The sequence below is a fragment of the Miniopterus natalensis genome, chromosome 3 (assembly GCF_054644295.1).
Source record: "Miniopterus natalensis isolate mMinNat1 chromosome 3, mMinNat1.hap1, whole genome shotgun sequence".
NCBI classification, from domain to species: domain Eukaryota; kingdom Metazoa; phylum Chordata; class Mammalia; order Chiroptera; family Miniopteridae; genus Miniopterus; species Miniopterus natalensis.
Genome location: NC_142083.1, coordinates 85383757 through 85406269, shown reverse-complemented (window position 1 = coordinate 85406269; position 22513 = coordinate 85383757). Strand labels below are relative to the sequence as shown.

The 22513-nt window shown below is 49.0% G+C and overlaps 1 protein-coding gene across 1 annotated transcript in view; it reads left to right on the top strand.

Annotated features, from left to right (window-relative positions):
- SNX29 (sorting nexin 29) overlaps positions 1-22513 on the top strand; it is a 458514-nt gene that overhangs the window by 400924 nt on the left and 35077 nt on the right. The window contains exon 20 of the mRNA XM_016197611.2: positions 17823-17962. Within this exon, the coding sequence (XP_016053097.2) occupies positions 17823-17962 (140 nt within the window). The remainder of the gene's footprint in view (positions 1-17822; positions 17963-22513) is intronic.

The window sequence follows — 22513 nt, the reverse complement described above, 5'->3', positions numbered from 1 at the left end:
CCACCCCCGTGGAACTTTCTCACCATTAATTTACCAATGCTTCTGCCTTTGAAGGAAAATGAAGTTCTTTCTTATGAGTTTAGAAGTTTTTTGATTTAAGTGCCTGATCCTCATAAGCCCATGAAAATGGAACTGTTTTGTATCATAACAGAGCCTTTGATACTGGCTCTTAGCTCTCCCTCCTGAACTGGGCAGCCTTATTGCCAGCAGCAGGAAATCAACCAGCCTCTCTTCACATCAGTAGTGCTTTCTTACTAAGAAAGCAGCCATTCTTTGAGCACTAAGCACACGCCATGCGCTATGCCAAGGGCTTTGCCTGCCTGCTCTCACTTAACCCTCCCAGCAGCCCAGTGGCCCAGGAATTGTTACCCCTGCCTCACATCATGCCACTGAGCATCCTCCCTCTTAGATCTTGACCCTTCAAGCTCTTTCTTGCCTCAGGGCCTTTGCACATACAGTTCCTTCTAGAACTCTTCATTCCCCAGCCTTCCTGTCACTGGGTCTTTCTCATCTTCAGGTCTCAACTTAAACTCTTCCTCAGAGAATCCTTTCCTACCACCCAAAATAAATGATCTAACCTCCATATGGGCTTTCTTGGTCCCCTGTTGTTTTTTCCTTTGTAGTATTATCACATTTATAACTATAATTATTTGTTTAGCCGTGTGTGTGCATGTGCGCAGGTGTGTGAGTGTGTGAGTGCATGTATGTGTGTTGGCTGGAGGAGCAATTGAAGGATTTAAGCAGAGGAGTGACAAGATCTCACTTGTGTTTTGGAGACACTGCTGCCATGTGGAGGATGGCTGGATGGGTGAGCAGGGAGGCCTGTGCCAGGGTGTGGGCAGAATGTCTGCACCTGGTGCCCTGAGGTTTGGGTTAGTGCAGCAGCACTGAGGACTGTGAGGGTAATTAGTAGGCCTGGAGATGTGGGGTCCAGCCTGCAGAGTCAAAGTCTTGTAGAAAAGACAGACAATTGCACAGGTGGCTCTACTCTGGGGTGTGATGGACCTGTACTCATGCTATGGCAAAGTCCTAGCCCAGAGGTGGTCACCGTGTGACGCATAGGCCACATTCCATCTGAGATGTGGCTTGTGTTGATGATGATGGTGGTGGTGATGAGGTTCACAGTGACAACATAATAAGAAACCCATTGTGGCCTAGATGGTGTAGCTCAGTGGTTGAGCATTGACCTAGGATCCAGGAGATTGCCGTTCAATTCCTGGTCAGGGCACATGCCTGGGTTGCGGGCTCAATCCCCAGTGGGGGGCATGCAAGAGGCAGCCAGTCAATGACTCTTTCTCATCATTGATGTTTCTATCTCTCTCTTCCTCTCCCTTCCTCTCTCTGAAATCAATAAAGACATATATATATTTTTTTTTTTTAAAAAAGAAAGAAACCCATTTTGCAGCTTGGAATCTACAGACTCCCTAGCAAGGGAAGGCTTGTCTTTCTATCTCAGATCTTTCTGTGGCCTCAGTTGGCAGGAACTGAATGGAGGCTGGCCCTTAAGTGGAGCATGTGCCCCCCAGGTTGCCAGCCTGCCCTGGTGCTCTCACTTCCTGGTCCCTAAAGGCTTTTGAAATTTGTCACCCCTGGGAGTTCAGGACAGACTCCTTGGAGAGGATGATTTTTCATCCGAGCTTTGAAGAATTAAGTAGAGAAGGAAGGGAAGGGCATTCTAGTCAGAAAGGGGGCATCAGCAAAGGAGCAGAGCATGGAGAGTTAATGGGTTCAGGTGTGTGTTGGGTTCTTTATGTTCCAGTGCTTCCCTCACCTGGGCAGCATAGGGGTCCAGCGATGACCTTGGTCTTGGATGAAATCCAGGTGAGCAAGAAGCCTGGCAGGAGTAGAACCGAGGGCCAGGTGCCTTCTCAGGGCGTTGGACCTGCCCTTTCTGTTATCTCCAGGACCTCAGACTTTGGAGAACTAAAAAGCTAGCATTCTGGGAGAAGAGCAGACAGTATCCCGAGGAGTCTAAGAGTTCTTGTCAGAAAGCCCCTTGAAGTGAAACAAAGTAAAGGAAAGCTTCATTAATTCCCAGATAAGCAATTCCTTTATTTTTTCATTTCACAAATCTTTATTTGGCATCTATGGTTCACTGAGTCCTTTGGCTACTGAGGCAGATGAGATGTGCTTCTTGCCCTCAGGGAGCTCACAGTCTAGTAAGGCACTTGGGAGATCTCCCCTCAGTAGGTGCTGCAGGGGAGGTTAGGTCAGGGTCCTGCAGGGGCAGAGGGAAGAGTATGTCAGGATGCTTTCCACTGCAAGTTGCAAAACAAAGCAAACTATTTTTAACTTAAGAAGAGGATTTACTGACTTGTGTAATTCAGAAGTTTAGGACTGACTTCAGGAATGGCTGGATCTAGGCGCTGAGTGGCATTGTCAGACATCAGTATCTTGGCCAGTCTTTTTCTCTTGTGCTCACTCACTCTCTTGCTTCTTGTCTGTCTGCCTATGTGTTTCTCTCTCTCTCTTTTTTTTCTGTGTTTGCTGCATTGTTAGGCAGGTTCCCCTCTCATGGCAAAGATGATCACACATCTCTAGGCTTTCTTAATACCATCTTAATACCTCAGGCAGAAAGAGCAAGTCTGTTTCCCAGTAGTTTGGTCTCAGTGCTGACACTCATTGGCCCATCTTGAGTCCTGTGCCTATCCCAGGAACAGTACTAATGACTATGATTGTCTGGGTCATGTGCATGGGTTGAAGGGTGGGATCAATCCCATCTCAACCTCATGGCCTGAGAGTGGGTAGTGAGTAGGCAAAACAGTAAAGGGAGCCAGCCCAGGGGAAGAAGAGAGAGAAATGCTTCAGAAGAGAGGTGATACCAGAATTGAGCCTTGAAGGGTGAGCAGGATCTGACGTTGAGTAAAATGGAAGATTCCAGGCAAAGGAAACAGCACTTCAGAGGCAGAGTCCATGGAGCACAGGACCTCCTCAGGCCTGTGATGCCTGCTGAGCCATGTGATAGCATGTGGTATGTTAGGTGACACAGAAGAGCCAGGCAGGGACAGTCACCTTGCATACTTAGCTGAGGAGTTTGGACTTCTATCCTGAAAGCAAAGAAAATGCCACGGTTTTAAAAAAACAGTTTTGCATTTAAAAACAAAAGTTCCCTCAGGAAGCAGTGTGGAAGGTGAATGGCAGTAGGAGAGACTGGTCCAGAGAAATGCCCAGAGGGATACAAACATATCCAGAGAACATCATTTACTCACACATCCACTTATTCGAGGAATTTTCCTGGAGCACCTACTATGTGCCAGCCACTGAGAATACAGCAGGGAGCTAAACAGATAAGCCGTGTTCACATAGGGCTTACATTTGGGGTGTGGGGGCAGATGATGTACACTTGAACAAGCACGGAGGTAATTTCTAATAGTCTCTGAACAGCATAAACCAGCTAAAAGAGATTTAGCTCTAGAACTGTCCTGGGAAGGTTACCCAGGTAATAGGAGGAGTTATGAACTGACTAGTATGGAATTTCTTTGACATGTAAATTAAAAATATATCTATATATATGTGTTTGCCCACTGCTGCCAACCAAAGTAAAGTTACTTAGCTCCCTTTGAAAGACAAGGGTGAAAACAGGTTTTCATCCAGCAATGAACTATCACATGGACTTGACCTGCTGCTGCCTGATGGTCGAAGCGCCTCTGTGTGGTGGGAAATGGACCTGTAGTCCGTTTGGACAGGTGCGTAAATCTTCTGGGGAAACTAGAAGCACGAGCCAGCCAGCAGACCTGGCATCTTGGATTAAACGCTTAATTCTCATCTCTACCTTTTATCTTCTCCCCTCCCTTCTGCTCCTCCTCCCTTCTACAGAGGGAGATGCCCACAGAACGCCCCAGCTGGAGTTTTGCATGGGCATTCTTCAAACTAGAGCAGTGAGTGAGAAACAGTTTTGCTATCTGGGGCTTTCTCATCAGTAATACCGTCAGTGTGCAGGCAGGTCTGGGGAGCCGTAAATCATGCCTCTCACTATTGCTCTGGTGACCATTGAAAGTGCCTCAAATGCATTGATTTTGGAAATAATTGAACATAATTTTTCACTTTTCCAATGGGTTAGGTATCATAGCCAAGCTACAGGTGGTTGATGGGTGTGCCAATGATGCTGGTACTCAAGTAGGGCAGAGATGGCTGTGTTTTTTCCAGAGCCTCAAACAGGGTGGTAATTTACTGCCTCCCAGGCATCCCCTCAATCTGTCTTTAGGCCACGGTGCACAGCACTGGTCAGCACCACGGACTGTTCCACCATCCCCTTCAGATTTGTATCTGAAGTATCGTGTTTAAACATATTCAGCTACTCAGACCACAGCCCAGATCTAGTGAGTTAGAATCTCTAGGGGTGAAGCCTGAGAATCCATATTTTAAAAGGTTCTTGGATAATGCTGACACAGCTGGTCTGCAGACCAGTGATTGGGGGCCCCTGACCAAGGCCTAGGAGGGGAAAACAAGTTGCCTGAGGCTACATTGTGGGGTACTCAGAGAGCCAGGACTGGGACTTCTCCTGTCTGATCTCAGCAGGCTCGTTTGCTCTCAGCCTTGTGCTATTATGCAGAGGAGCAAAGAACACAATGGTGAATGTTTCTGTGAGCTGGTAGCAGGCTTTCCAGCCAAAATCTGGCTTGAGATTAATGAGATCAAATAGGACCTCAAAGAATGATTCTGAACTACTGTCTCCTATCTGTCCTTTCTAAAGATCTTGCCACTTAAAGTGTGGTCTGTGGACTGGTGCATTGGCCTTACCTAAGAGCCTGTTAGAAATGCTGAGTCTCAGGCCCTGCCGTAGTCCCACTGACTCAGAATTTGCATGTTTAACAGGTTTCCCAGGTGAGTCATATACACATGAAAGTTTGAAAAGCCCTGTTATATGTTATTTTAGTTCATATCTGACTCAACCCTTCAAATAGGGCTCTTCTCCCATCTCCTCCTATCCTGCTCACTCTGTTCCCCTCCAAGGGGAATATTGCTGCTCAGGTTGTCAGATGGTCAGGTTCTGAGCCACACTTGCTGGTGGGCAGAGCCAATGTGTGTTAAATTGACAAATCAGGATGTGCCTGTGCTCGGTGTCGCCCTCTCAGCCTGAAACAGCAGCTCCACAGAAGCATCTGGGCTCGGGCCCCCCAGCTTTCTCGTCTTCCTGGTGATATGCATTCCCAGTCGTTCAACAGTTAGTTGTGTTGAAGATGGTGGACGAAGACAGATGTGGTCCTGCCCTGTGGAACTTTTGGTTTAGCAGGGACAAGCATTAAACAAATAAGCCCTTAAATAAAGGTATTTCTGAATGGTGCCAAGTTTTTATGTAGGAGCAGCACAAGGAGCTGTAATGGAGAGGACCTGATTTAAAGGGCCCGGACAGGGACATTTAAACTGAAACACGGAGACCGAGTAGCAGTCAGCCAGGAACAACTGGGAAAGTGTGTTCCAGGCAGAGGCGGCAGCAGGACAGATGCAGCCTGCAGGCAGCGCCACACTGGGTACTGGTCAGACGCCCTCTCTCCCCTTCTTCCTGGATCACAGCCTTTCCATCCCATTGGAATGGAAATGTTCTAGTTCTTGGTTAAAGCATAGGGTCTGCTTTATCTCTGGGCCCAGGACTGCCTCTGACCCAGGCATCCATGTTCCACATAGATGTACAAGGGCTGGAACCAAGGCTTTCACTCAGAATCAGTCTCACTCAGCTCTTCTTCACCTCCTCCGGGCAGCTTTCTCCCTGGGGACTCCAGAGAGGTGGGAGCAAGAGGCAGTGGGAGAGGGCATGGGTTCTGGGGCTGGTGTACTGGGCTTGAATCCTGACACTAGTACGGGCTAGCATGTCACCTCTTTGTGCCTTGGTGTCCTCAAGTGTGAAGATACCAGCATCTCCCTTTGGAGTTGCCACCAGGATCAAGTGAGGACCAGGCTTAGAACAGGGCCTGCCCACAGGCAGCGCTCGGAAGCTGCTTGTGGTGATTACGAGGCCACTTCCTGGGCCTTCCGGCCAGGTTGCCCTCAGCGCCATCCCCTTACCTCCCCACTTCCACCTCCTCTCTGCAGTGGGCAGGGCATCATTCCTAGCTCCATTTGACAGGTGAGGAAACTGACTCAGAGTTGCCCACTCAGCAGCTCAGTCTGGTCTAGGCCAGGAGTTCTTATCCTAGGGTCCGAGGATAAAATCCAAGTGATCAAAACGAAAAAGAATTGTACTTTCATTTTCACTAATATCCAGCTGAAGCATGAATTTAGGCCACAAACCATAGTAGCAATTGTGGTATCTTTGACTTTGTCCCCAGTAGAAATCAATTGTATGTGTTTTCATTTCACTTGACAGTTGCTGCGGATGGCTCTAGATATCCTTCAGGCTCATCACTGCTTTGCAATAACACTAGATCTTGTTTTTTAATCCCTCAGCAAAGGAACACTGGTATTGCATTATCACAGTTTTGTCACTGTGCTTAAATATAAGTTCTTTTCTTTCTAATCCTATGTTTCATGAATTTAAAAACAGTTCTGATAAGGAGATGGATGGTCGGCTTCGCCAAGGCCGCAGAGCTGGCTCCTGTGCCCTCCCTCACATCTCAGGGTCTCTCCCCCTCGCCCCAGCGCTCTGCTCTGGCCAGGGCCAATCCACCACCTCGCTTTTCAGCTGCCTTACTTGCTCCACACTTTTCTCCCTAGTTCTTCCCTGCCGAGTTCCCTTTTTGTGTGAAGCAGGTGGTAGATAAATAATTAATAGGGTGGGAAAATTTGCTGGAAATAATACAGCTCATGTTTATTTTTAAGCAGCTGAGTTATAGAGCCCTGCTCCAGGTGCAGCTGAGGTTGGGGAAGCATCTTTGGCTAAAAGGAGGCCCAGCGAGGTTGATGGAGGCTGCTGCCAGTGGGAGGGAGGGTTTTCAGATAAGCCTGTGCACTGGGAGAGCTGGGGTGTTGGGGGACAAAAGGGGGCTCCTGGGTGGGAAGCCCAGTGAAAGAGGGGTCTGTGACCTGAATAGTCACAGGGAGTGAGGATGCCAAAGAAGAATCAAAATCTCAGTGAGGGACTTAAGACAAATCCTCCCACATTGACAAAGGCATGAGGGGACCTTTATTTATATGATTGAAGAGAGCAAGAATGGAAAGCAGCTTCAGGCATAGCTGGCCCCGGGGCTCACATGATCCCATCAGAATCCCATCTCTCCTTCCCTCTGTGTCTCTTTCCCTCCCTCTTTTGCATTCCTCGGTGCTAGCTTGGTTCTCAGACAGGCTTTCTCCGAGATAGAGCCTCTGGCGGTGCCATCCTGAAAGCAACCCCAGGAGAGAGGGAGCTCCTTTCCCAATAGTTTCAGCAAGAATCTTGGGATCAGATCTGCCTGGGTTATGTGCCCATTCTTTTTTCTTTTTTTTAAAACAGCTTTACTCTATTTTCTGTATCTATTGATTTGCCTGTTCTGGAAATTTTATATAAGTGGGATCATATACTATGTAATTTTTCATGACTTTACAAAATCATAATGTTTTCATACTATGCTGTAGCATGTGTCAGTACTTCATTCCTTTTCATTGCCAAATATGATTCCATTGTGTGGACATGCCACACTCGTTTATCCATGAATCAGTTGATAGACATTTGGGTTGTTTCCAATTTTTGGCTGTTAATAAATATTTTTTCTGTGGACATTTGTGTGCAAGTTTTTGTGTGGACATATTTTTTTATTTCCCTTTTGTTTCACAATTCCATCTACGAGCGGAATTGCTGGGTCATGTGGTAACTGTCTAACAATTCGAAGCACTGTTCACTTTCCAAAGTAGCTATTTTCCTGAGTTCTGTGAGCCATTCTAACAGATTTTCGAACCCAAAGACGGGGTCATGGGAACCTCTGAGTTACAGCCAGTTGGTCAGGAGTACCAAGCAGGTGTGGGGAAAGAAGCCCACACATTTGCTGTCAGAAGTTTTGCAGATAAAAACTTCTCAGCTTGCATTAAACCCAAATAGCCTGAAAGGTAGAGCTCCTGTCCTCTACACTGCTCATCCCACCAGTCCCAAGCATGGTAGAGGCTCAGTTATGGTTTTTGAATTGAATGAAATTTTTATAAACTTCCCCTGTATAAACAAGGGGGCAGTGTGGAGCAGCAAAGTAGCTGGGCCTGGAAGTTGGATGGGCCTGGGTGCAAATTCTAGCTCTTACCCTTCTAGTGTGACTGTGGGCAAGTTAACTCTTTTCTCTGAGTCTTGGCACCTTCATCTATAAAATGGACCTACCAACCCTCCCCTGAGAAGTGCTTTGAGGGTTAAGTAAAAGACTGTATTTTGAATGTTTAGGCACAGGCGAGTGTGCTGGGCATTCTGTCAATAGCAGTTGTAATCTAGGGCAGCAGTGTAGGGAAATGGCCCTGTAGTGCCATCTCAACCGTGCTTTGGTGGGCAGGTGGGCCATACCCCTGCCCAGATGTCTGGGTTGTTTCTGTAGAAGATGCCTGGCCTTCAGGAGCACGGAGCCCTTACACCCTCTCAGTAGCACAACTTGATAACCTCTGTCGGTGGGGTGGAGCCAGTCTTAACAGGGGTCAGTTTTTTGATGACCTATTGATGTCTTCTGTTGCTTTTAGGTGGCCTGTAGATATCTAAACCAGATATATGTAGATATATTTTCTTTGGCCTGCAGCATGGTATTTAAGCATTTAAATGAGCTGCCAACTGATTTGAGAGTCGAGAGATTTGACGTTACAACCCAGATTTGCAGCTTCCCCTGAAAAGCCGGAGGAGCTAGCACTGTGCTCCCACTCCCCCATCGCAGCGTCTCCCAGACCGTTCCTGTGTCTTGTCCATCATTGTGCCTTTACCGTGGTCCTGGGAGAACAGGAGCTTGCCTATTGCCATCTGGCATCTGTCCACTTGCTCTAGGGAGGGATGCAAAGGCCTTGCACCCCTCTGTCTTGGCTTTGAAACCTGCTTGCTCCTCCAGCCATGCCCCAACTTGACAGGGCCTCCTTGGGGCACGCTGGCTCGACAGGGGAGGAAGGGGGGCTCTGGGGTCAGTTCTTGCCTGGGCCCACCCCTCCTCTACTGTGTGACCTGGGCCACAGTACTTAATTTCTTTGAGCTTCATCCATGGAGTGTTATAGGGTTAGAAATAATGCTAGTAAGGGCCTCCACTCCATCCTTGGCACTCAGCACGCATTCACCGGTGCTGCCTTCTTTTGCCCACCCAACCGTTTCAGCCTGTGGCGTCAGCAGTGCAGGATTTATGCTGATCACACCGGCTACAGTTAAGACAGTTCGAGATGGTGGCACATAATGCTGCCGCTGCTGCCATGAAAGCCTGTGAGAATCTCTAAACCAGACCCCATGTGACCATCACATTTTCAATAGACTGTGAAATGACAGGGCATGGTGTGGAAGCTCGCCTGTCAATAATGAGGGGACAGTGTGCGCGCCATCTGTCAGCCCAGTGGTCACCATGGTCCAGGGCTGGCACAGCCAGAACAAGTGCATAAGGAGGAAGGGAGGACAGTGGAGTCCAGGGCACCCCTGGGGAGACTGGGACTTGAAGTACAAGAGAGCACTCTGAGTTTCCCATTGACATGTTGTAGCTCAGTCTCAGCCCCTGGACTTGGAGCTTTTTCAGGGCAGAACACGTCCGAACCCAGCATCCCTCTTGGGTCTTTGGGTCTGATGGAGGGAGGTCCTGGCAGTAACCAGATACAGACAGGACACCTCTCCCTTTTGTCTTCCTTCCTTGGATCTCACTGCTGCATGTGCCATTTATTCCTGATGCACCCTCCTTGTCGGTCACTGAAGCCCCAAGCCCTGTGCGTTTTCTCTCATCCTGTCTCCTGTTCTCCCACCATAGCAGCTGGTTTGGCTCGTAGCTGTCAGTTTGTTTGTTACCTTCTAGAATATGTTGAGTTGATGTATTTTTAATTTACTTACATGGCCTGTGCTGTCGTATTTGGTCTTTTATTTTTTTCCCTCGGCGTCCTGTTTAAGCTCCACTAGGCTGCATGTGCCTGTACTTTGCTTCTGTAATTGTTTGTTACATTTTTTAGGTGTGTGTCCACCTTACTTCACTGTCCTTTCCCAAGTGGCTGCTGACCCCTCTCCAGTCTAGACAGCACACAGTCAGTCTCCTGCATGTGGCCCTCTTGGTCCAGTATCGAATTCCTCGGGACACTCAGGATAGAATTGCTGGGCTGTGTAGTCTATTATACTCATTTTGACCAATTACTGACGGATTGCTAAAAAATACGGTTGTTTTAAAGGCAGAAGGAACCTGAATTGTGCTTTTTTCTAAAAAAGAACTTTGTTGTATGTATGTATTATTTACTGTGTGTTGGGAACAGCCCCAGTTTTTGCTTTACAAGCTTGATCTCATTTGCTCACCCAATAATCCTCTGAAATGGGCACTCTTAACACTTGCATTGCTCAGACGCAGAACTGGATGGAGATGCAGGGAGGTAGAGTAGCGCGGCTATGCAGCAGTTGGAGCTGAGCCCACTCTGAGTGACTCTTGGTGCCACACTACTTTCCTAAAGAACCCCAACCTCAAGCCTGGCTCCTTGAATTTGTGGACAGCGTTCTAAGTTAAGTAGCATGAGATAAGACATCTCAAATTGGTGGCTCCATGTGGCCTGCACTCTGTGTTTTGTTTGATCCACCTGGTCTTTAAATTCTTCACAATCATTTTTCAATATTTTAAAATCTGAGATTTCACATAATCTAGGTGATCTGGTAACATTTCTGGGGCTAAAGCAGTGGCTGTCCCTTTCTAGCTCGCTCTGTCCAAATTGTCCCCTCCATTGCCCATGTCTCCCACTGGCCCCTTCCAGCACCGGAGTCTGCAGCTCCTGGAAGAGACATCTTTGCACATGGGAAATGCCTTTTTTTCCTATCTGAGTTCTTCCCATGAACCCCTGAACCAGCCTTCCCCCTTCTCCCAGACGTCCAGCTTGCAGTTTCCCTTGGCTACAAAGTCAATAACAGAGAAAGACAGGCTTTAGCTGCAACTGAGCCTGCTGCTCTCCTGCCATGAAATCATTTGTGGTGTCCTGCCGAGGGCCTAGCCCGTGGAGGGCCGAAGAGACGGTGCAGACCAGCTCCCACCTGTGGGGGACAGGCCACAGTATCCAACCCATTTAATAAATGAAGGTGCCAGGAAGCCTCTCACCCTCCCACAGATGGGGTTCTGTTGATATAAAGACGGGAATTCATCCAGCCATAAACACTTACTGCTGTGCCAAGAGGAGGTTTTCAGAATTACGGTATTTTGTTCACACTATATGACCTGCAGGACTAGTGTGTTTTTTTATTTCTGTTTGTAGCAAAGCTGTAGGTCTCCTGTTGTTATCACTCCATTGATCCTAGGAGTCAGGACATCATTATGGTTATGAGCTGAATCCAATGGACATGGCTAGAAATCCCAGCTCCGTTCCTCACCAGCTGGGTCATTGTAGAGAAGGCACTCAATCTCTTGGAGCCTCAGTGTCTTCATCTGCAAAATGGGGATATTAGTATATACTTCACAAAGATAATGCAAGTCAACATTTCACATAGTGTTTTGCACATAGTAAGCTTGAAATTAAGGGGAATATTGTCATCCTCGTCGGGAGGAGTGGGGAGTGTAAACGTACCTCAAGCCCCTTATGGGTCCTCTGTTCCTTTTCTAAAATTCCTTTTCTAAAATAGAGACTTGCTTCCTTCCCTTTGCTTGCAGTTAAGGTTTGGGCGGGTCCACCCTCACTGAAGGTGGGGTCAGATTTATTTTCTGCTCTGACAGCACCGTTCACTGATACCAGGTGGGTGCTGCTGTACAGGCTCCAGCTCTGTCCCACGGTGTGTCCCCCTGAGCTGCTCAGTCATGGGGATCTGATCACCCTTCCTCCGTTTTAGATTGAGACCTTGTAAGCAGTGGGGATCACCTGGAACAATTTGAGCGGGAAGAGGAGGATCTCTTGGACCCACAGGAAGAGCACGTTTGAATTTAGTGTGGTGCTAAGCCCTGTGGCCTTTTTCATGAGGGATGTTTGGCGAGGACTGTGGGTCTGTGATGTCCTCTTGAGTCAGCCATTTACCTCCCATCATGGGCAACGCTTCATCCAGAGGCTGTCAGAGCCCAGCTGTTGGCAGGTCATAAACCTCCATGTGGGTCATGTGGAAAGTCTTAGATACAGCGAGGGAGGCGGGTCTTCAGCAGCCCTGTGCCCTCCCTTTGGGGGTGTTAGCATGTCTTTTAGAGCAGAGGACCTGGTGATATACCAGATCTCTGATTCCTCAGATCCGAGAGCTTGGGCAAGTGTTTCTTCTCCCTGTACCTCCGATTGCTCACCTGGGAGATGGGAACAAAAACGGATCCTGCCTGGGAAAGTCGCCTCCTCTCCAGGATGCAACCAGGTAATAGGTGCAAAGACTGAAAACAAAGCGTCCTGTAGTAAACGTGTGCTAGCTATTATTGTTATTATTCCTGCTGCTGTTCTTTGTGCCGCTACTGTGAGGATGTTTCAGTTCCTTGGGGCTTTCTGGTCCCCATTAGAAAGGTGGGGTTCATCGATTTTTTTGCCTTCACCACACACAATTTGTTCTACTCAAAATAAAGGATGGCAGTTCAGGGCAATTTAGCAGTTTTGTGCAAAGACAGCAGTAGATTTGGGTCAAAAAGTCCAGACTTTGAATTCTGGCCCTTCTGCTTTTGTACGGCCTTGGAAAAGGTGGAAGTAAGTAGCCTCTTCGGTGTCTGCTACCACCTCTCCGGCCTGCCCTGTGCAGGGAGGTTGGGACAGCACAGGGCGCCGAGTGGTTTGCGGGTCACATGAGCTCCCAACTGGAAACACCCCAGCCCATGGCCTTTCGGAAATGCTGCCTGCTTTCTCCTTTAAGTAAATATTGCTGAAAGTGTTGCAGGGGACTGAGGAGCAAGGGCTCTGGTGTCAGGCAGCCTGGGTTCAATCCCGGCACCCTTGCTTTCTGTTTGCTGACTTTGGGCGTGGCGAGCGCCGGCTCTGAGCGCCAGTTTCGTCAGGGTGGACAGGCCGAGGATGGTGGTGACAGTGGCGACCACAGCGACACCTCGTCACCAGGGCCCGCGGGCCCAGCAAGCGCCCAGCTTTAGCCACTGTTGTGATTGTGCTTTGTTTCTTGTCCCTCTCCCTCCACCTCACATTTTCCCCGTTCACAAGCTGGCAGCGGCAGTGTGGGACGTCACAACAGGGGAGCGGTGGGGGTGGGCACGAAATCAAGGGGGGGGCAAGTACCTTAAAGTTACCAAAGGAAGTCCTGGGGGAGTGGAGGTGGCTCCTGGGCCTGAGCAGTGAAACGTCACTGGCAGGTTGAAGGGTAAATAGGGCAGTGGGCTGATGAGCTTGTGCTTTCTCATCTCTAAGGGAGGTTCCCACTACAGGGCCAGGTTGTTGGAAGACCTGCAGTAATTCAGAATTCTTTAGGTCGTCGCCATGTTGATTTTGGGTGCCATCGGGCCACTGTGCCTCTTCCCTAACATACTAGCCAAGTCGCATCCGTGTTGAGTGACGTCATGTTGTGGAGAAACCCTGTCACTGGTGAGAGCAATGTGAGACGAGATCGCTGAGGGGAGTCTCTTGAAACATGAATGAAGCAGGAAGTTCAGCTAAACTAAATCAAGGATCCTACGGCACCTCCACAAGGAGGAAGCAGAGGACCCTTTGGCCTGCCCTCTCCCTTTACGAGTGAGGAAACGGGAGCTCGGCGGGGACCTGGCTTTCCCAGGGACGCGCACAGGGTGGGGGCAGCATGAGACCAGGACCCGGGCCCCCCACTCCCCAACCCGTGACCCCTCAACATCGCCAAACCAGTGATCACTGAGGGAGCACGAGAGCCGAGGTTCTTCATTCTGTGCTTGGAATGAAGGAGCTGGTCTCTCTGGTTTCAACTCACGTGGTTGAGAAGGTGCCCTGGGCGGGACGACCCATGGCAGAAGGTGCCGCACCAGGGCAGGAGCCGGACCTGAACATTTGTCCTAGAAACCCTAGCCTGTCGTCCTATCATTTTAAAATAGCTTTTCTTAATTTGATGGTGTCTTTATCTTCTTGAAGCTCAAAATAAAATTAACCTTTTTGGAGGGAAAAAACACTCCCATTAAAATTGTCCTGAATGCTCTTTTGTAAAGCGAGGACTAGCTCCCAGTGCTCTGTTGTTACTTCTAAACTATAACTGACAAAAGTATTGTGATCGGAATGCTGCACAAATGACAGCAGGGCCACGGGCAGCGAGGGCTCATTAAGCAGCCATCAGAGGAGCCTGGCACATTCCACAGCCGGGCTTCCCTCCAGTTCCATCACTTCTAATTCCGCTTTTTGGCTACAGCCCCAGGAGCCTGAGCAAAGGTCTCACAAACATCCCATGGCTCTCTAAGCGCTGGACAATATACAGTGGGGCAGGCCCCTAATGGATGCCGCTTTCCTCCCAGAGCCCGAGTGACAAATGGGGTCTCTAAAGGACCAGTTCCCTGCCTTCGTTCACTTATTACTGGTGCTCTTCACTCCCCACCCAGAGGGATTGGGACTGGGAGCTGGTCCACAGGCCAGCCTTCTCTCCCTCCCACTCCATGGTCCAGTTCTTTGCCATCTCTTGTCTGGACTTCGCAGCAGCCTCCAAACCGTTCTCACTGGTGACCTGCCTTGCTCCCCCTAAGTCTACCCCCCACATTTATTCGTTTCTGTAACATATATTTATGGGGCCTCTCGTGAGCTCTGAGCACTGTGTTGGGCTCTGGGATATAGGGATAGAGAAGACAGATAAAGTCCTGCCTTCCTGAGCTTGCCATCCAGTAGAGGAGGCACACGATGAACCAGCGAGCTCATTCCAGGCAGGGTCAGGGCTGTGAGGGAAGAGAACTGGGTGGGGCTGGGAGTGCCTGGGCAGCCTTAGCTGGCAGGTCCAGGAGGCCTACCGAGGGGTTGCCTAAGAGCAGAGACCTAAATGGCGAGGCCTTCCAGGCCAAGGGAACAGCCTGCAACAGGCCTGGAGACATTAGGGGACAGTGTGCAGGACATGGGAAGAAAGTTGGGGAAGCTAACGTGTTGATGGTGTTGGGGTGGGTGTTGAGGGTGGGGACAGGGTGACGTGAAGTGAGGTTGGCAGGGCATGCTAGGGCCACATTGTGAAGGTTCTGTGATTGTGCTAGGGTTTAGATGAGAAGGGGGTGGGTGTACATAGGTTCTGCGGGAGCCAGTGAAGAATTCCAGACAGAAGAGTGTCCTGATAGGTTTTGAAAGACCCCTCTGCCTAAGGCTGTCTACAGCCTGTTTCTCCAATAGCCGTGTTTCTAAATGCTTATGAGATCACGTACCTCCTGCGTCCCACCTCCCATCACTTCTTTACATCGTCTCCAAGGCTGTGTGTGATTGAACACCTGCTGCCAACACAGTCTTATCTCCCTGGACCCACTAAGCCCATCCACAGGGGCCTTAGGTATGGTTGCTTTTTCCAAATGGCTCATGTGAAAATTGCCTGTAGGTCAGATTTGTATCACTGCCATGTGGATTTTCTCAGGAGTGGGCTGGGGTTTCCGGGAGCAGCTAGCTGGAGGAATCCATACGTGGCAGGATTTGGAATTCCTCCAGGGTGGTACCTTTCTGCCTAGTCACTGTTGCCCACAACTTGGGTGAGAGGAGGCACTGATCAAGCGGAAATGGGCAGATTCAAGTCCCAGGTGGATCCTCAGACCTTCCCTTTGGGGGCCTCACCTTCCTAGGACCCTGCAGTCTACCCCCACAAATCACATGAGGAGCTATCTCCAACTTCTCCTTGTTGCTTTAGAATGTTTTGAGCAGCCCTCTCCAAAAGAAGGAGACCTCCGCACCAGTTCTCCTAGGCCCATCAGCTCTTTCTCGTCTCCCTGCATCAGGGCCGCTCAGCTTTCCTTGAGGGTCCCTTGTAAAGATAAAAAACTAAGCTTAATTAGCTCGATTCAGCACTAACCTGGCATAGTACCACCTTCCCAAGGAGGAGCGTCTGACTGCTTAATGACAGGTTGAAACTTGGAGACCATGGAGCAGAACCTGGCACTGAGGCCAGGGAGCAGAGCCCAGGCTCCAGCTCGGGCCGAGGGCCTGTGGCTCCCCTGGCCGGTGCTTCTGCCCTGCCCACTCAGCGCACCCACAGCGCCTGCCAGGCTTCCTCCGCCTGGGACTGTGCTGGCTGTGAAGTGGACTGGCCATCTCAGGGTTCCTTTGCTGCCACCCCCCTGGAGGAGGTCCCCACTGAGGCAGTCATCAGAGAGTGGCCTTGGGCTACAGGACCTTGCTGTGACCTTGAAGTGGCCCCCGGGCACCTGCTCCATGTTTCTTCCACCCACTCAGAGGACTGTTGCTGGATGAAATACAGGACAGCCAGTGAAATTTTAATTTCAGATAAACAATGAATAATTTCTTAGTTTCAATGTATCCCAAATATTGCATGGAAAGGTTTAACTGTGTGGTGCACCCTTGAGTACTGAAAAATTATTGAATTATGAATTATTGAATGTTGAGTTATGAAAACTCAAAAATGACTCATTGCTTATTGAAATTAAAATTTCACTGGGTGTCCTGTGGTTTTATTTGCTAAATCTGGCACTTCTTAAAGAACTTGCCATGCTTGGCCCTGGTGGGTCACATACTGGGTGTGGCCTCACTCAGCAGACTGTTACTGAGTCCTGCCTGGGCCGGCTCTGTGCTGACGCTGGGGTGTGGGGCAGGGATGAGTCCCCAGTCCATCTCTGGGACCTCGTGGATGAGCTATCCCGCTCCTTCCTGGGCCACCGTTTCCTCGTTTGTCATGTGAGATTAATCGGACTATGCTGCTCCTGTTCTCGCGAGGATGAATGACCCTGCCCCTGCTACCGCCCTCTCTGCTCTTCCCTTGTTCACCCCCTTGGCCTTCAGTCCAGAGGGAGCATCAGATAGAGGAGGCCTTCCCTGCTCCCTCGCTGGCCAGGGCTCCTCTGTTATATACCAGGGCCCCCAGTGCAGATTCAGTGAGTAGAACAGGCTGCAGAATCTGTGGGGCCCAGGGCAACATGAAAATGGGAGGGACCCTTGATCTAGAATCCCTGAGAATTTCAAGACAGGGACAGCAGATCATGACAAGGTCCCAGCTCCGACCCTGAGTGACCATACAGGGCGCACACCTGGAAGCTGGCCTTGCTGTGGAGGGCCAAGGAGACACAGGGCGGGTGAGGTGTGAGCAGGAGGGTCTGGGGCATGGACCCCCTGAGCAGGGAGGGGTGGAGACTACGCCAGACCTGTGCCTGCCTCAGCCACACTGCACCGCCTGCCTGTGTGACGACTGTGCTGCCACGTCTCCTAGGTTTTCTAGAGAAGGCGAAATTTATTAATGAAATCTTTCTTACATAGTGGCAACTGATTCATATTTTGGAAAATTGCTGTGAAGGCAGAATTAAGCACCCTGTCTTCAGGGTCGCGTTTAGTGTGGTTAACAATTATACACTGATCTGCGTAGTCACTGGATTTATCTGTGTCTCCCCCCTCCAATGGCCCGTGACCTCCACCAAGACCACAACAGTGACTATGTGTGCCTACTGTGTTACCCTGGGTCCCAGCACCACATTTGGCACATGGTAGGAACAGCCACAGTTGCTAAGACTTCATTCATTACGGGAACGCACTAGGGAGTTGGATAGACCTGCTCTTCCCCACCTAAAATCATGAGCATCATCCCTGTTAATAAATGCGATCACACGTGTAAAGCCTGAGACAGCCTGTGCGTGTGGCAACCGCTCAATAACTGTGAGCTGTCTGGGTGGTGATGATGGGTCCATCTATTTGCTGTACTCTGGGGGGTTGTTGGAAAGGCGAAGAAGCCTGCTTTGAGCACACCTGTCTGTCTGTTTCCCCAGGATGCCAAGTTTGTAGAGGAGCGAAGGAAGCAGCTCCAGAGCTACCTGCGCAGCGTCATGAACAAAGTCATCCAGGTGGTCCCTGAGTTTGCCGCCAGCCCCAAGAAAGAGACCCTGGTTCAGCTGATGCCCTTCTTCGTGTAAGTACCATTCACGGGGACGTGCTCCACCTGTGCGTCCTTCCTTCTCTCTTCCATAGTTGGGCAGTGAAGCTGGCCTGTGTCCTCGACACCCTGGGATCCAGGGGTGCCCCAGTGCTGTGGAGGCACTGACAGGGAGACTCAGGCCATGGTGCTTTGGAGTTCCTGAAGGGCTCGTGAAAGAGTGAGTGTGCAGATGAGCATCGTTGATTTGAGGTCTGTGAATAAATGCAGGGCTGAGTGGTTTTATACTTTTATACATTGTGATCACAGCAAAGATTCATTTTCTGTCCAGCTCATGGGTGGTCCAGAGCTAAAATGCTCTCTGTCTTCAGCTTGGGTAGCAAACCCAAGGAAAAATTCTCAGACTCCCACTGGTACCAACTTAAATGATTTTCATATTAATATTCCTTAAGTATGAACAAACTTAAAACTAGGTATAAATTCCTTGTTCTTATATCTCCTTATAAAGGTAAAAAAATTAAAGAAGTTTACATGTTAAGCACTTGCAGAATTGTTACGATTCACTGTTGTCCATGTACTGCTGGTGCCGTTTTCTGAAACCAGTCTTTGCTCGCATGGCGTGTGGCAGGGCCTTGTTTATCATGTGCCGTGTCAGTGTGTATGCTGCTGACCCTGTTCCTCTCCGTGTTTCTCAGGTCACAGTACCTAGAAACACCTGTTTGTGCAGCACCGTGAAGCAGGTGGCCGTCACTTGGTGTCCCCACCTGGTCACCCATGAGTCCACTCTGTCCTAGTAAGTCTGTCAGCCTGAGATATTCACATCCTTGGAGTTTGGAGAACTGGAATGATGAAGCAGTACTCGGCTTTTACAGAGTCTTTAGATGTTGTGGAATATAGTTTCATTATTTCTAAAATGTTGTCATCATCATGGAAATAGTAGCAAGCCTGTGGCTCCCCAGAAATGGGATGGGACTCGTCATTGAGAAACACTGCTCTGAGTCTGTGTGACTGGGGTAAAGTAAGAGTTTCCTTTCACTGGAGCTCTTTGCAGTGGTGTGCTGAGGGCTGGGGGAGGGGGGTCTGATTCTTTCTAACAGTGATGCTGTCATGTAAAACCGGGGGCTTATTTCTGCTTCTCACTATGAGGGGTGCTGCTTTAGCAGCATACTTCCCAGCATTTCCAAGTTGAACTTCCAACCAGACAAATGTGCGCCGCTCTGCTCCTCTTACCTGCGTAGGACCTTTGAAATTGTAGCCAAGCTGGTTGCTTATGTTTTTCTACTTGTTTTAAGGCTTTTGTGAGAAGGCATAATTCTGTTGTGCTGCCTGTGATAAAAGATACCCTTTTCTTTCAAACAGAATATCCCATATGGAAACCTATGTTTTCTTTTATTGGGTTATTTGTGATGCCAGAGCCTTGAGCTCGCTGTTTTGAAAGTGACACTAGTTCATGAGAGTCGTTCCTGTTCTTTTAAAGGCACCTCCCAGCCCATGATGTGTATTGGAAATTAACTTCTCACCGAGTCCTGTGTGTTTTGGCTAAATTGCTTGATGAAAACTGAGTTAGAGAGTTGGTCCTAAGTCCCTCATGCTGAGAAAGGAAAGAACACTGCCCTGCACAGAGCTGAGAGAGAAACCTTTTGTGCCTGATTAGCACAGAGAACATAAGGTTCAATTTCATGGGCTTTAAAAATACAAAGAATTTCAGTCAGAGATTGTGGCAAATGACACAATATTGACATCAGATTTCTGGCTGAATACTGGTCCAGACCCAGGTGAATTGAACAGCTTTTCTCTGTTGGCTTTCCTCGCAGTTCCAAATTAAGCTGCCCTCTCTGCCTCTGTCTCTTTGAGTGAGACGGGGCTGCAGGTTGGAGTTTGCAGATTGTTTCATTTGGAGGAATGGAAGATGAGCTGGTGAACCTTCCTCCATGTGATCATTTCTCGTCTGTGTGCTCCCAGAAAAACAGTGAAATGTATTTCAGCTCCAGAGCTCAGCCTAAGAGATTTCTGGTTTTTAAAAAAATATTCTCTCAGCTAAGGAAATAAACCCAAAAAAGCATATATTTTTTAATAAACCTTGACGGATTTCCTGGGCTCTTTCAAATGGTGATTCAGCATCCTAAGATCAGCTTTAGCCACTGAACACAAACAGTCCAGTGCCACTGCTCCCTTCTGCCCCTTCGTTTGGTGAGCATGTACTATAGGCACTGGCTTAACCTTTGACCTGCTTGACCTCCCTGAGAGCCTATTAGGGGGCACCATTTCTCCATTTTACTAGGTGGAACCTTACAAAGTTGTCAATAAAGGGACAATTTCAGAAGGTTCCAGCTAATTCTGATGAGGAAAGGGAGGCTCTGAGAGATCCCCCGGCTGACCCCTGGGCCACCCACCAGCACATGGGAGCCTGGGCTGTTTGGTGCCATCACCCATGTTTTGGGGCATGGGTGACAAATCCACGACCTATGGATTGAGCCTGACCCTCTGACCTGTTTTATTTGGCCAGTCCAGCGGGGTTTTGTTATTAGTTTTTCTTAATTGAGGTATTGCCAACATCAAAATTTAGAAGGTGTCAGATTTTAAAAATCGGACATCAAGCCCAGCCAGCGTGGCTCAGCGGTTGATATGACCCAGGAAATCTCTGTTCAATTCCCTGTCAGGGCACATGCCCAGATTTTGGGCTCAATCCCCAGGGGGCGTGCGGGAGGCAGCCAATCACTGACTCTCATCACTGATGTTTCTATCACCGTCTCTCCCTCTACCTTCCTCTCTGAAATCAATAAAAATATTTAAAATTAAAAAAAAAAAAAGTTGAATATCAAGCTTCTGTTGAAAACGAGAATTGGTCACACCTGTTATGGAGTGAATGTGTCCCGTCCCCCTCCAAATTCATATTTTGAACTTGTACCCTCCAATGTGATGACAGTTGGGGTCTTTTAGAGGAATTAGGCATGATGACATTAGTGCCCCTATAGGAGGAGGGAGAGAGACCAGAGTGTTCTCTCTGCCATGTGAGGACACAGCGAGAAGGCGGCTGTCTAAGAGCCAGGAAGGCTGCCTTCCTTCACCTGGAACCGAAACTGCCAGCACCTTGATCTTGGACTTTCAGCCTTCAGAACGTGAGAAAGAGATGCCTGTTGCTTAAGCCACAAATCCTGTGTGGTATTTTGTTCTGGCAGCTGGGACAGACAAATACCCACTTCCATTCCCACTCAACCACACTTGGCCACAGCTTAGCCTAACAGTGCTGCCATGTCCCCACGGAGGCACCCCCCCCCCCCCCCCATTGTCTCTGGGACATTGAGCCGAGTCTTATTGCTATTTCTTGTTGGTGTTTGGCCGTTTTTCTCATACATTCAAGGGGTATCACTCACTCACATTACCTGCAGTCCTGCCTCTTACCCACTGCTCAGATGGCTTCCCCACGCAGGGTTTGGATGTGAGGACCAGGCAGCGCATGTCACCCATGATGCATTTGGCTCGCGTATGTGCTCCCATGTACGTTCTGTGAGCTAGTCTACTGCTGAACTTCAGAAAGGGTGGTCCCATCCCAGTTTGGGGTGGAAGAGAGAAGATGGCAGGGGAATAAAAGCCTGTGGGTAGCCCTGGCCAGTGTTGCTCAGTGGTTAGAGCATCGACCCACACACCGAAGGGTTGTGGGTTCGATTCCTGGGAAAGGGCACATACCTGGGTTATATGTTTGATCAACTGGGGGGCACGTGGGAGGCAACCAATTGATGTTTCTCGCTCTCCCCCTCTCTCCCTCTCTCCCTCTCTCTCTCTCTCTCTCTCTCTCTCTCTCTCTCTCTCTCTCTCTCTCTCCTTCCCTCTCCCTTCCACTCTTTCTAAAAATCAGTGGAAAAATATCCTTGGGTGAGAATTAAACAAAAAAAGCCTGTGGGTAGAATTTGCTCATGGTTTTCTTCTGGTGTTTTTCCCCCCTAAATATTCCTTAAAACTTTCAGGTTTGTGCAGCCTAGGGTCCAATATTAGATGGAACCTGCTTTTGCACACACTTTGCTGTTCATTTTTTCTGTTTACTGTGTCAGTATTTCACTCTTCTGCAAGGGGCACCATGACTTCCAAGTATTTTGCCATCTGTACAGATCTCAGAGTTGAAGAATCAGCAGGTTGAATTTTTTCTCCAAATCTCTCTGCCTCCCATTGCCTTCCTTGCTAACACCAGCAGGAAGCTACATTAGAAAGTAGGGCAGTGGGAAGCGGCTATTTCTTGTGCATTTTGAACTCTGTCTATCAGTCTGGCCCAGGTGGGGACCAGAGTCCACCCACCAAAATGGCCAGTAGATGAATGGCAGCCCCAACACCCTCTTCTTCTGGGAGCCCCACATTCTTTGTGTTGCCCTGGCATTTCAGAGAAAAGTGTCCACTGAGACGTGACACATGGCAGATGTTAGCAGATATTGAGGGAAATATCAGGTGTGCTTTTGAAAGTTAATCAGGGGACACTTGTATTCCGAGAATTCATTCTGCGGAACTGGACCGCAAATCAGGGAGGGCTTAAATGATTTGCCCTGCTTTCGTTTAGCATGTTAATAAAACAGGGATTTTTTTCGCAGAGTAATTTAT